Consider the following 13423-nt stretch of genomic DNA (forward strand, 5'->3'; position numbering starts at 1 on the left):
CGGCGAGAGCTTTGAGGCCGAAATTGATGCTGTCAGTGCCACTGAAGCATCAGACAGTGAAGACTTGAGTGGCAATGAGCTTGAAACATTTAGGACAATCCTCTCTGTTCCTCAACCAGAAGCACCCATGCACGAGGTTCGCAAGGCAAGTACAATCATTCGGCTATCCTACTACTCGCACTAATGTAATTTCAATGTATCTAGGCACTCGAAACCGCACAGCAAGCATACAACTCACTACGAGTTGAGTTTAAGACTCTCAAGAAGGACTACCTCACGCTCTCAGCTACTGTACCTGCCTGCAGCCGTAACCGCGCACTCAAGAAGACATCGGCACTCGACACCAAAATCACTGCTGAAGGGAAGAAGTATACACTATTTTACCATTTCTGGGTCATCCCTGGTGTCTTCCCAACGACCCCACAGCCTGACAATGACCCACGTAGTCCTACACATTGGGCATCTCCTGAGGTGAAGCTCAATGGCGCCATGGCGGAATTATATCAGTGTGTGTCCAAGGACTTGCACAAGTCCATGGAGAAGTATTCGTCATTTGATTCTCTGGTATGTTCTTCACCTTTTTCTGTCTTACAAACTACTTACACGATACGTCTCCTCAGTTTCGCGCCGCAGTTAGTGCCGAGCGGTCCAATATTGTGCACGCCATCAAGAGCTGTGCAAGTCTCATTTTCTCAACGCTCAAGCTCGACCCCACTCTCTTTTTATCTCAGACGGATGCCAGGAAGCGAGACGATCACGACCTTCTTCGTTTGCTGAAGAAGAACGGTGAGGGCGAGTACATTCAGCTAGCACCCATTCTGTTTGCGAGACCAGATGCTATGGTGGCCGACGAGTTCCTCAAGAATCCTGTACTAGTCAAAGTAAGTACACATTCGGTTATGTTGTAGTATTAGAGACTGGTGTACTGACAGTATTCACGCCAGATCATTCGCGTTGAAATTTACAGAAAGAAGATACTTTCCGGGAAGACAAAAGGTCAGAAGGCTAGGGGGCAGCGCTGCAATGCTCAATGTGTCACCGAAGGTTTAATTGCAGGTGCCGCAGTTATGGTGAGTCAACACATTATATTGACAGTTTTATACTAATTACTTGGTTACATAGGCGCGTTTCTTGTTGACGCATGATCCAGGAGTTCACCGCGACTGGTGCGGAGATGAAAGATCAACTATCACGCAGACTATGATTTCTATCTGGAGCGCTTGTTCAAGTGCACTCCGTGGGCCCGCAGCGTCAGTGGAATACTTTAACAAGGAGGTTTTCGACATCACCAGCCAAAGTCTACCAACGGCTTCCAATGACTTCCCTTCTGCCACTCGAGCTTGGACATGGGAAGACGATCTCCTCGACGCACTTGATGCTCCCACTCAGACATCATCTGCCCTCACTTCCATCTCTGCTAGTTCGGCAGTGGTCGATGTCGTCTCCAGCTATCACGCCTCTATATCTGTCAACAACACTCAATCCGCATCTGCAACGGCGCAGGTGCAGTTGGGTGTCAGTCAGTTGACACTGGGTAGTGGCGCCGTCATTGAACCAGCTGCATCGGCAACTCGTAGCGTGTCGGCAACTCGTAGCGTGTCGGCAACTCGTAGCGTGTCGGCAACTCGTAGCGTGTCGGCAACTCGTAGCGTGTCGGCAACTCGTAGCGTGTCGGCAACTCGTAGCGTGTCGGCAACTCGTAGCGTGTCGGCAACTCGTAGCGTGTCGGCACAACAACCTTGACGTAGCGCCGCTGCCAGTGAGCTGACCTATGCGCCTGAGCCTGAAACCAGTCGGCTGTGTTACTCGTCATGGTGGCAGCAAGGCACCGGTTGCTACTAGTAAATCCAGGGGAAGAGGGAGGGGAAAGCGCTGATTTAATGATCTTGTCTTTACCTTGTATGCCGTTGTGTCGTCTTACGCTCTGTCATTTTTTGTATCTTGTCCTATATACAAAGGTCGAATTGCGTTTGTTTTCGCATTGGAATTCTCAGAGTCTTACCAGTAACCTTATAAGGCACTCAAAGACACGATATAGCCAAGCAAGTTTCAGTGTATTCTGAGACCTAATAACCAAGCGGTAACTATGCATGTGAGTACTTTGAATTACTACTATAATGATTAAGATAATGCTAATGACCAAGTGTTCGAATCCTACCAAGTACAATAGTTTAACTTGCAATAAAATTAGAATAGTAGTAGGTAGCATTAGATAACAATGGACAAGATTACAATATGATTAGATAACATTAGATAACAACAGTCAAGATTAGATAATAGAGATGCAGATTAGAATACCGTTGGAATAGCATCCAGGTCCTTGGAAACTTATTTTTATCTTCTATTGTTACACCATCCCTTTCAAGACCTTACAATGCTTACATGATATTTCCCATGAGCGACACTATTTTAAGGCATCATAAGGTGGGAACAAGGCCTTTCAAGGTGCCATCAAATATTATCTCCATCATTACCAAGCCTTAAAATACAGTGTGTGAAAATCAGCCCTTAAAATGTATTATAAGTCCTTGAAATGGTCCTGAGAAATTTCCGACATGTGAGGTATGAACATACTACATACCTCAGTTATGTTAGAGAACAGAACTGAGGTGTCAACGAGAGATGGGACGACGTAAGTACTATCAAGGATGCTTAGGTGACGTAACACTGGAGGATCGACGAGCGGAAGTACCGTATGGTGCAGAAGTCAAGAAGTACCGGACAGTATGGTGCCTGATGGTGATCAAGATAACAAGATAATGTAAGAAAGGAAACGAAGTCAACAAATATAGGTGGGACAATTGTGACCATGATCATGCTCAGTTGGTAATACTCAGCAGGGCCGTATTTGCCCAGCAAGGTGCTGAGTAGGTATATCAAAAAGTTACTGGAAATAGCAAAGCAGTACTTGGCATCAGAATCGACCCACTGCGTTGCATGTGCTCTCATCAGAGGAAATAAAGAATCGAGTCTCGTGTGAAGGCACACATAAGATGTGCAGCCAAACCAAGTCTTGTCCAGTACCTGGAAATAATGCTGAAGAGATTTGTAGCCTGCTAACAGGACAAGAACAGAGTCTAAGCCCATCAGTGGTACCCTAATAGAGAATGAGGAGCAGGTCGCAGAGACAGTCCATGGAGTAAGTACCAGAAAAGATACAGCCAATCCACGGACCCAACTATGGCACATGCACCAAAGATCTGAGCTTTGTAGTCTAAACTTTGATCAGTGTACACACTTGGTAATATTGATGAAGTTCACTCTTCTCATACTGGTGTATGAACACTGCCATCACCATCATGCCACTGAAGACCACGACGAACAATGCCGACACAGGGAGGACAATTCTCTTATCTGGATATCATCTGGGCTATCAATCCGGAAGGATTTGCATTGCCACTCACCATAGGCATACAGCGCAGTATAGTCGAAGTTGGAGAATCACTAAGACTTTGATGAGTATGTGGCACAGTCAGATGGCTCAGAGAGCTTACTTTTGATGTTGGCCACTAGTAACAAAGCTGGGAATTGTCAGACTAAAGTTGATTGAAGTCGATCGAGTATGCTACATACCGATGACAGCAAAGAAAATATTTGCAGAACCTGACATTTCCATGAGAGGGGTTAGGGGATGAAAGTGTCTGAGCTTACATCTGCTCTGAATTAGTATGAGTAAAAGTGATGAGTGAGATGACGCTACAAAGCCTATGTGGGTGTAACATCAAATGTCACTGCATTACATCTTAGCAATGAGCGCTGAGCGTCGATATATGGGTATTACAGCAAACTTCAGTGCACAACTCACAAAATGTTATTAGGATAGCTGTCCCAAGTGCAAAGTATCGATTCTGAGAAACATGAGGTAAAACACCCAACCAATATGCAAACCTTATCTCACCACAAAAAATAGAACTTTTGCAAACATCCATTTGGCGTTCTACATGTGGACCTCATCACTGGCTAGCCAAAATTCCGCCTAACTGAATGCACCCATAGTCTAAACTGTCACTGCTGAGCCTCCGCAATAATTCAGGTCTGGTTGAACAACTTACCTTGTGAGGAAGAGTTAGGACTAGTGTCTCTGTCAACAGCCCAGAATAAAGTCACAAAGAGCTCACTCACCCAGGTCCCAGGTAAAGAGCGTTAGAGCAGCAACTACATGACATCCAAATACAGTTGAAATGGTCATAATGCATCAACTTTTGTGGATCCCAATGTTGTTCCCAAGTAATTGGACGCATAATACATAATGCATAATGCATATTGTTTGTATACCCAATATGCATTATGAGTATTGATTTGATAGGGTGGGACATGTGTACAATAACATAGTGCATAAATTTATTGTTGTGCTTCAGTGGTATTGTGTCTTTTGACTATGTATAGAAGCCAGTGAGAAATTGAAATGGTATCATACTACATGAAAATGTCTCTAAACTTAAAGTGCAAACCTCGTGACAAGCCCGCAGCGCTATCTACAACCAGCCTGCAAAGCGGCAGAAAATCATGAAGGACAATCCTCAAACTTCAGCTCATTCTACAGCCAGTGAATGCACTTCTTGCCAAAATCTCACACTCTCTGACTGGATGACAGTCTATTATTTTATTGTTTCTCATCCTACTGTGGCACAAACTGAAATTGTCAAACACTTCAAATCTCTCAAATCGGGTGCACTCATTTTCAAGCAGTCAATGTTATCACACAAGTTACGTGAACATCCAAAAATGGAAGCGCAGGTCAATGATAACCCTAGTGCATTGTCATCAAAGTGGCCAAGAATTGTGACAAGGCCTGATGTTGAGCATGCCTTGATTCTATGGGTTAGGGTTAGGCACATGGAGAATAGATGTGAAACAGTGACTGGGCCTATGCTGCGGGAGAAACGGAAAAGGTTTGAAGACAAGTTTGATGTCACACTTTTGGCAGAGGTCACATGTGTCACGATTATGTGACAAATATTGTCTTGCATATTCCTCATAATGCATAACATTTTGGCGGTCCCATCGGTATGCATTATGACCATTTCAACTGTAATAGGTAAGTGTATCAGCCTTGGAAAACATAAGGGCCCACTGGTGATGTATTTGATCATTGGGGAATTCAGGAAGTCTAGGTCCCAAGCTTGGATTTCCTCTGGAGTGATTGTGGTTGACATGGGTGGGTGTAAGTAGTATGGACAGAATCTCTGCCTGTCACTGAAAGAGTGGGTGGGGTCCGAGTATTAGCCAACCCAGTGTTAGTAGATAGTGTCACTGTGATACATTCGGCTGATTACTGAGATAGCGGTCACCAATGGTCCTGAATTGTTGGCATCAACCTCGTCACTCCGTATTCCATATCCTTTTGTAAGTGGGCACAAACTCATACATAGCCTGTAAGAATGGGTATCTCCTGTGAATCAAATATCAACTAACCTTGCACAAGCTCACGATGTCCTTGTCATCAGGCGAAGGAGATAGGTCTATTAGTAACATTTGCAGAGCTTCACATGAACAGAAATGCAGTGGCCCGGGTTGCATTGATGTTCATTCCAGGATGGGTACTGGTTTCAGGATGTCGGCATAGTAATGCATTGAGAACGATAAATGGAAAGGGTCCTGGTCCCTGGAATGCTCAGAGGGCTGTTGCTGTCATTATCTCAAGATAGCCCATGTCTGGGCCTACTATACTTAGCATTGAGGTTCAACGTTCATTTGCGACATTTTTTACTCTTCCTTAGGGGAGGCCTTACACAAAGGAACTATGACTCATGAGACAGCTAGTTTGCCTTCGCACAACAAGATGTGTGACAAGTGACAGGATGCCTAACCAGTCAGGTGATCTATAGCTTAAGTTGGGATATGTTTTTTTTTTGGACATGTGAATTGTATTGGTAGCAGCTGACTAAGTCTAGTTCTATGTATACATGCTATAGCAGGGTTTCAGGAAACCCCGGTCTGAGGGAAAATGCATTTATGCACTCCTGCATTATGTGGGGTGTGTGGGACTCTGTACTACCTAGGGGGCCTTGATCGTAGAGGGCCTGAGTGGTCTAATACCCACTCAAACCTCGAGGGTGGTTGCCCAGTCTTTTTGAGTTTGGGTGTTGGGGTTGGTATGGATGTGTTCTCCTAGGTGTGCGTCACTAGTTTTTTTCCGGTCTTATTATTTTCTTTGCGGATATTCTGTCTAGTTGTAGTCTGTTATTTATTTTGTTTGTCCATCATTTGATTATATTGTTCGTTGTGTAGGTTTTTTCGTTAATGGTGCTGTCACATCTGATTACCCATATTAGGTAAGCAGATTCTGAGATCAGGATTCTCAGAAGTCTTGCTGTGCCTTTGGTCTTATCTTTCGCATCATTGTTGTCGTTTCCTCTTTCATTGGGGTTTTGTTTGTCGGGTGTGTGTTTTCTCAGATGTAAGTTCCCACACCCTAGGATCGTTCCTAGTTTGATTCTTGGCCAGGTGCCGAATTTTGTTGGCCATAGGTCTTGTGCTAGTTTCCATATGGTTTTTTGGGCGTTATTGGGGCATTCTAGTAAGATATGTTCTAGCGATTTGATTTCTGTGTGGCATGTTGCGCATTTGGCACAGTGTTTGTAGTTTGGGATGTTTAACCAGTATTTGCTGATGCGGTAAGTGCCATGTAATGCTTTGAATATGAATTGATGTATGGTTTTTTTGCTTCGGCATCCAGTCCATATGGTGCTGTCGTGTTCAAGGTCTCCCATGATCTCTTGTATTGCGTATCTTGTGATGTCGAGGTTACTTGTTGTCGCTCTTCCTGGTGGGTTTTTTCTTTTCTTTTGTTTTTTTATTCCTTTATATGCAAGGGATTGTGTTATAGAGGATAATTTTGCTCCTTGTAGGCTTCATTCATTGGGGATCGAGAGATCTATTTGGTCTTTGGTGGGTTTGTTCACTCCTTCTAGGGCCAGGCGGTCTGCCTGTTCGTTTCTTTGATCTCTGTTATGCCCTTTTGTCTATATGAAAGATGTTTGTACTGATCTCTTTCTTAGGTGGTATAATGTGGCTCTTAGGTGGTTGCTATTCGCTGTGTCTATCCATCCTTTGTCTTCCCATTGGTTTATGTTTTTGGTGAGTCCGTCAATTATGTATCTTGAGTCCATTATGAATGTTATAGGAATGTAGGGTTCTGTTTGTTGTAAGATGACTAAGATCACTGTTATTTTCGTGATCTGGTTTGAGTGTTGGTGCCCAGGTATTTTTATTCTCTTGTTCCGTTCGTCTTCTGCTGATATCCATATTCCACTGCCAGATTTTGCATTGTATTTTCTGTTATTTAGGCATGAACTGTCTGTGTAGATGGTGATTTTGTCTTCTATTATGTTTAGTCCTCTTGCTGGGGCTTGTAGGTGGTGAGCTGGTCTGTCTGATTGTTTTGATGGGTCAGTGAATATTCTGAAGCAGTCTGCAAGCATTGTCCATATTGTTGTGGTGGGGTCAAATATGATCTCTCCCTGTCTCCTTTTGTGTGCTTGTTGGTTCTTTTCATCTCTGCTATGGGTGAGTGATAGGCTATCTTTTTTGGTTTGGTTTTTGTATTGAATTTTGGGGCGATTTTGTTTAGTATTTCTTTTGCTGTTATGGCACATTTATGTGGGTTTTCACATCCATTGTTTCTGTCTTTCTTACAGTATTTGCATGCGCAATTTCTTCGAGGGTAGTGTTTTTTTATTGATGTCGTTTATTTCATTGTTGGTAGGTGAGATTTTTTTGCTTATTTTGATTAAGTGTTTAATTTTCTGGGCTTTGCGATTATTTTGTAGGCAGTCATCTTTCTATTTGTGGTATGTTTTTTGGGGGGCACCTAGGTGGTACCATGCAGGTAAATTTTTTTTGAGTTGTTTCGAGAGTTTGATTGATGCAAAGCTAACATTGTATTTCTTTGCTATTTTTAGCATATTGATTGTTTCTTTTGGTATGTTGGTCATTCTTGGTCCCTTTGTCGGTGGGTTCCAGGATTGTAGGAAGGTGTTTAGGTCTGTCGTGTTGCTTATTCCTGTTGGTTTTAGGTTGTTGATGATTATGTCCACTAGGAAGGCCCATGCTGGGCGTTTCGCTGACAGGTCAAGATAGGATCGGAGCCATGTTAATTTGATAGCCTCGTTTCTGGCTTTGAGGTCTATTAGGTCTATTCCTCCTCCTGCTTTTGGTTTTTGTAGTTGTTCTAGGCTGATAGGTGATGTTTTTCATTGTTCCAGATGAAGCTTCTTAGTATTTTTATTAGTGCGGTCTCAATGTTCTTGGGCATGCCTTGTGCTTTTGTTAGGAACTGTGTCATGCCTCCTACTACCATTTGGGCGATCAGGCATTTACCGTCAAGGGATGGATGCCCTTTGTTCCAGTATTTTAACATTTTACTGATATTATCTAGGATTGGTTCCCATGGCGTGGCATCGTTTGTTTCATTGCCTATCCATGCACCCAGGGATCTTATTGGGTGACCATCCAGGGCTACTCTGATGGAGTTTTTGAGGGGTGTGTCATTTGGGTGTAGTTTTCTTGTTGTGATCACTCGTTCTCAGTGAGTCTTTGATTCTATCGGTATTATCTCTGTCTTATCCATATTGAATTTGGCCCCAGAGGCAAGGTACCATTCATTCAAAATGTTTTCAAGGTCAGAGTACTTGTCATTTTTGTTCAGGTATATTGTCGTATCATCAGCATAGAGGTTTATTTTAATTCAGTGAGTTATGCCTGGGATGTCATAGCCTTTTATTAACTCAGATTTTCTTAGGGTGTAAGCCAGGGGTTCAATGGACCAGGTCAAAGAGTAAACATGATAGTGGGTCACCTTGTCTTACGCCCCTTGTTACTTTGAATGGTTCGCTTAACATACCATTTATTGCTACTTTTGTGTAGGCATTCGAGTAGAGGGCCTTGACTGTGTTGATGAACATTGGCGGGAGGTTGAAGGTCTGTAGCGTTTCTATTAGGTAGTCATGGCTAATATGGTCATAGGCTTTTTCTTGGTCAAGCGTGATAAGAGCACCATCTTCTTCTGAGATGTCGGCATATTCAATCATCATTTTCGCTAGGCGGATGGGGTCAAAGATTGATCTATTTAGTATGAATCCGCTTTGATCTGGGCATATCAGTTTTGGGGTTGCTTTGGCTAGTTGTATTGCTAACACTTTCATTAGGGCCTGGACAGCTGCGTTTATTTCTCAGTTTATTTCTCAGTTTATTTTGTTCGTAACAATATGTACAAACAACCGTGACAAGGTCAGCATATCACGCACTGTATGACATCACACCAAGGCTGAAATGCCTCCAGCTAATGAAATCCAACGGTTTCCATATGTTGCGGATGGCAGCCGCAATGATCGCTCAACTTATTATGGGCCTTATAATCGCATATATGACTCCTTTTCTTGAAAGACAGCCCTACCATACATCAGTGCTCACTGGACATGCATGGGTGCAAGAACTCATCAACGGACACCCTGACCGGATCAAAACTGAGCTCGGAATGAGGAAACACGTCTTCCATGCGCTCGTACATGAGCTTCAGACCTCTGGGCTATGTCACTCGAAATATATTCTGCTTGATGAGCAAGTCGCTATCTTTCTCCATACATGTGTGACAGGGCTTTCAAGCCGTCATGTCGCAGAACGTTTTCAGCACTTGCACACAACCACACAGAAGTACGTCCATACTATTGCAATATATTCATTGCCTCACATGCCACATCAGATATTTCAAGAAAGTCCTGCTCGCTCTGTCTTCAGCTCCCTTCTACAACAAATTCGTCTATCTACCACAAGAGGATGCACCTATTCCACCAGAAATATCTGGGAACCCGAAATTCTTTCCGCACTTTCAAGGGGCACTTGGAGCCATGGATGGTACACACATCGCGTGTTGTCCGTCCACTGGCAGAAAGGCAGCTGTCTCGAAACCGAAAAGGTTTCGTCAGCCAAAACTGTCTTGCATGCTGCTCATTTGATCTTCGGTTCCAGTATGTGCTCGGCGGTTGGGATGGATCGACCTCAGACTCAACTCTATACAATAACGCCCGTCTCACCGACCTATACATTCCACAAGGAAGGTACTTCCTTGCGGATGCTGGGTTCAGAATATGCTACTCGCTTCTTGTTCCGTACCGAAGTGTTCGGTACCACTTGGCTGAGTGGGGTCGAGCTGCAGTTCGGTGAGTGATATCTCACTCAAACTATTGATTTTCTCATCGACGGCAGGCCAAAAAATTCAAAAGAAATATACAACCTTCGGCATGCTCAGGCTCAAAACGTGATCGAGCGAATATTCGGCGTTCTCAAGAGGCGGTTCACAATACTCGTACATCCACCGGAATATAGCATGTCGACTCAAGCCCGAATTCCCCCAGCACTTTGTGCCATTCACAACTTCATCCGAATTTTCGATCCAAAGGAAATAGAAGAATTCGCCGTCGAGGATCTCATTGACCCTGATCCAGGCAAGTCAAGGGGCGTTCTTGCTGAAGGACCGGCGGGCCGTACTGAAAGGCAAAAGGCGACAGAGGAGAGAGATGGTATTGCAGATGCTATGTGGAGGGACTATCATAGAGTGTGTTGCGCTCGTCAGGACGTGACAGGATGAGTACATAACACCTATACTACCTAGTAGATCTACTTGTTGATAGATTTGATATTGCGGTCAACAAAAGACCTCCTTGGCCCTTCGTCGGACATGACCATATATGCATCAGCGGCGCTGACGTCCACCTGAAAAGCTTCGATAAGTGCAGCCATGTTGTCGTCGTCGAGATGTGTTTCTAGTAGTTGAGCACGCCGCATTGCTGCCTGCTTGCGCTGAGGCGATAAGGCGATAGCCGATTTTTCCGATTGTGTAGCTACACAAAAGACGTCAGTGAACTCTGAAAATCGATCATTAATTGCATAGAGTGCAGTGGCTGATCCGCTGGCATGCTGACGTTTTGATTGCGGACCAGAAGAACAAGATCTAGTTGAAGGGGTAAGCAATGGAGTTGAAGACATGGCAGCGAATTTTCGTTTTGAGAGAGGAGGAGGAGGAGGAGGAGTCGCTTCCCAAGGAATGATATCGTCTTCATCGTCATCCAGCCCAGTTGAGTCTCTCTCCACAATCCTCTCAATGTCTCCCTCAACCGCTAAGCCTCCCAAGCCTCCCAAGCCTCCCAAGCCTCCCAAGTCTCCCAAGTCTCCCAAGTCTCCAAAGTCTCCCAAGTCTCCCAAGTCAGGCGCTACAGGCTCATTCTCCACAGCATCAACACCTGGGCCTTCGTTGCTGACGTTGTATTGTGATTGGAACGTTTCCTGGCCTGCGTGAAAAGCATTGGTGCCGTGTGGGATCTGCGTGTGCAAAACGTCGTCCATCTCGTCGAAGTGTTTCCAACCTTTGTTGCGGAATGGCCTTGTATTGGGACGCGCATTTGCAAATGCAGTCCAATGCGCAGCGTCGGCTGGGCCGATATTTGCGCTGAGTTCATCGTCCCATGAAAAGCCTGATTGTGATTTGATATCGACGATAGCGGTATGCTTTTTCTTGCACTGCGGTAGTCAGAATTGAATCGATTTGAAAAATAATAATAAACATACCATGATCCATTTGTTCTTGCATGACAGCCCATCCCTTTTGATTCCAGCTACATGGTCCTCCTTTGGAATGCCGTCCAGGGGCTTCAATAAATAAGCCGCTGCAGTGGTAAAGGTTGACTGTTTGAAGTTAGTACCATCTCCACCTTCAGCGCAATGAAGTGTGAGATACTGAATGAGGCGGGAGGTCTCTTCATCAGTCCAGTGAGTGGTAGCTGGGCCTGCACTAGTAGTACCAGTGTTCGCAGATGTACTCTTCCGTTTCGCCATGACTTGGCAGTATGGAGTCTGGACGCTGATAGAGTCACACGCGAGTCACAGCTTGTCACTCGTTGCCACGCCACAATAGAAATAAACTGAGAAATAAGCTGAGAAATAAACGCAGCTGTCCAGGCTCTTAGCAGTTTGTAATCCGTGTTTAGTAGTGTTTTTGGTCTGTAGTTGGTGATTTTGGTGTGTTCTTTTTTCTTGTATATTGGACACATCCAGCCTAATGTGAATTCGGTTTCCTCTTTGACTCCATTTTTTTGTATGTCATTTATGACTAGGGTGAGTGTTTTAATCATATTAAAGCTTGGTTCATTTTCATCTGAATCAGCTAGGTGTTTTTTGTGTAGGCGTTTCCATACTTTGTATGGTATCCCATCGATTCCTGCAGCGCTACTGGACTTTGAGGAGTACAGTGCTTCATATATGTGGTGTTCTTCTAGGAGTCGGTTCAGGGGGAGTTGTTGTCGTTGAATTTTTGTTCATCTGGTATTTTGTTCATTATTTTTGTTTCACTATGTTTTTTCTCAATTGTATTGCAGGGTGTGTGTTTTCTTGTTGAAGGGTTTCATGGTATTGTTTTGCGATCTTTGCCATTTTGCCAGAGTGGGAGGTGAGTTGGTTCATGTTTGGGATTTTAAGTTGATATATAATATCTCATGGTTTCTTGGGGGTGTTTATTTTACATCAGTATTTTCCAATTGTTTCTTCCGGTGGTATTCCATTTTGCTTTCGAGCGAAGTTGAAGGTTTTTTAATCTTTTTTTTCTCTAGGTGGTTTATTTCACTTTCTAGCCATGCCTTGTGGCTTCTTGTGTTGCTGTTGGTGTCTATGTCATTGTCTCTTAGGGTGAGTTTTATGTCATTTTCTAGTTGTTTTATTCTGGTATTGATTTTAAATAGGTGTTCTTTTGTTGTTTTCCTTCGCCTCTTGGCAAATTTTGGTTTTGAAGTCTTCCCAGTCTGATTGTGGGTTTGTTTCATTTGGTTGTGGGTTTGTTTCAATTTTCCATTGTGTTATCTGTCCTATTTTACTTATTTTATTTAGCAGTTTTCATCATTTACAAGGCCGAGTGACCACAACCATCGACCACTGCCTATGTGTGGCATATTTGGGGGTGCGTATCTTACTAGGATCATGTGGTGGTCTGTCGGGATGGCTGATGTGCATGCTGACCAGTCGTATAGGCTATTATCATGTGTGGGGGAGGAGTATATTCTGTCTAGTCTTGAGTAGGAGTTTGTGTTGCTGTAGAAGGTGAATAGGTGGGATGTAGGGTGTGTTTTCCTCCAGGAGTTGTGTATGTTTAATGTTTCTCTTAGCTCTCTGAGTGCATCAATCACTGCTTCGTTGTCTGTCCGTGCAGGGGCTCTATCTAGTGGGTCCTCTGTTAGGTTGAAGTCTCCTAGCATTAGGTCAATATGTTGAGTGTTTCTTCTTGTTTTCAGATTCTTTTATGGTTGTCCAGAAGTTATGGTGTTCTGTTGGGTTGTTCGGGGTGTATATGTTGAGGATGTTGAGTTCTTTGTTGTTGTGCCGTCAAGTTTTTAGTATTAGTGCTCTTCCTGGTATGATTTCTCTGACTCAATGTTTT

General features: G+C 43.9%; 4 protein-coding genes across 4 annotated transcripts; 2 read left to right on the top strand and 2 right to left on the bottom strand.

Moving 5' to 3' along the window:
• Positions 1 to 127: 127 nt before the first annotated feature.
• DFJ58DRAFT_739488 (uncharacterized protein) lies at positions 128 to 1743 on the top strand (the record flags this gene model as incomplete). The annotated part of the gene is made up of 5 exons (XM_041387043.1): positions 128 to 136; positions 205 to 564; positions 621 to 881; positions 945 to 1070; positions 1123 to 1743. The coding sequence occupies 5 exons, from the start codon at positions 128 to 130 to the stop codon at positions 1741 to 1743; spliced, it is 1377 nt and encodes a 458-aa protein (XP_041234701.1).
• Positions 1744 to 4506: 2763 nt separating this feature from the next.
• On the top strand, positions 4507 to 4953 carry DFJ58DRAFT_673379 (uncharacterized protein; the record flags this gene model as incomplete). Its single annotated transcript, XM_041383060.1, has 1 exon — positions 4507 to 4953. One exon carries the CDS (start codon positions 4507 to 4509, stop codon positions 4951 to 4953), a length of 447 nt encoding a protein of 148 aa, XP_041234702.1.
• A 1250-nt stretch (positions 4954 to 6203) lies between these two features.
• Positions 6204 to 6713, bottom strand: DFJ58DRAFT_673376 (uncharacterized protein; the record flags this gene model as incomplete). The annotated part of the gene is made up of 1 exon (XM_041383059.1): positions 6204 to 6713. The coding sequence occupies one exon, from the start codon at positions 6711 to 6713 to the stop codon at positions 6204 to 6206; it is 510 nt and encodes a 169-aa protein (XP_041234703.1).
• A 3904-nt stretch (positions 6714 to 10617) lies between these two features.
• Positions 10618 to 11832, bottom strand: DFJ58DRAFT_888245 (uncharacterized protein; the record flags this gene model as incomplete). Its single annotated transcript, XM_041394688.1, has 2 exons — positions 10618 to 11517; positions 11566 to 11832. The coding sequence occupies 2 exons, from the start codon at positions 11830 to 11832 to the stop codon at positions 10618 to 10620; spliced, it is 1167 nt and encodes a 388-aa protein (XP_041234704.1).
• Between the last annotated feature and the right edge of the window lie 1591 nt (positions 11833 to 13423).

This window comes from Suillus subalutaceus (assembly GCF_016647625.1).
Source record: "Suillus subalutaceus strain FC151 chromosome Unknown DFJ58scaffold_706, whole genome shotgun sequence".
Lineage (NCBI taxonomy): Eukaryota > Fungi > Basidiomycota > Agaricomycetes > Boletales > Suillaceae > Suillus > Suillus subalutaceus.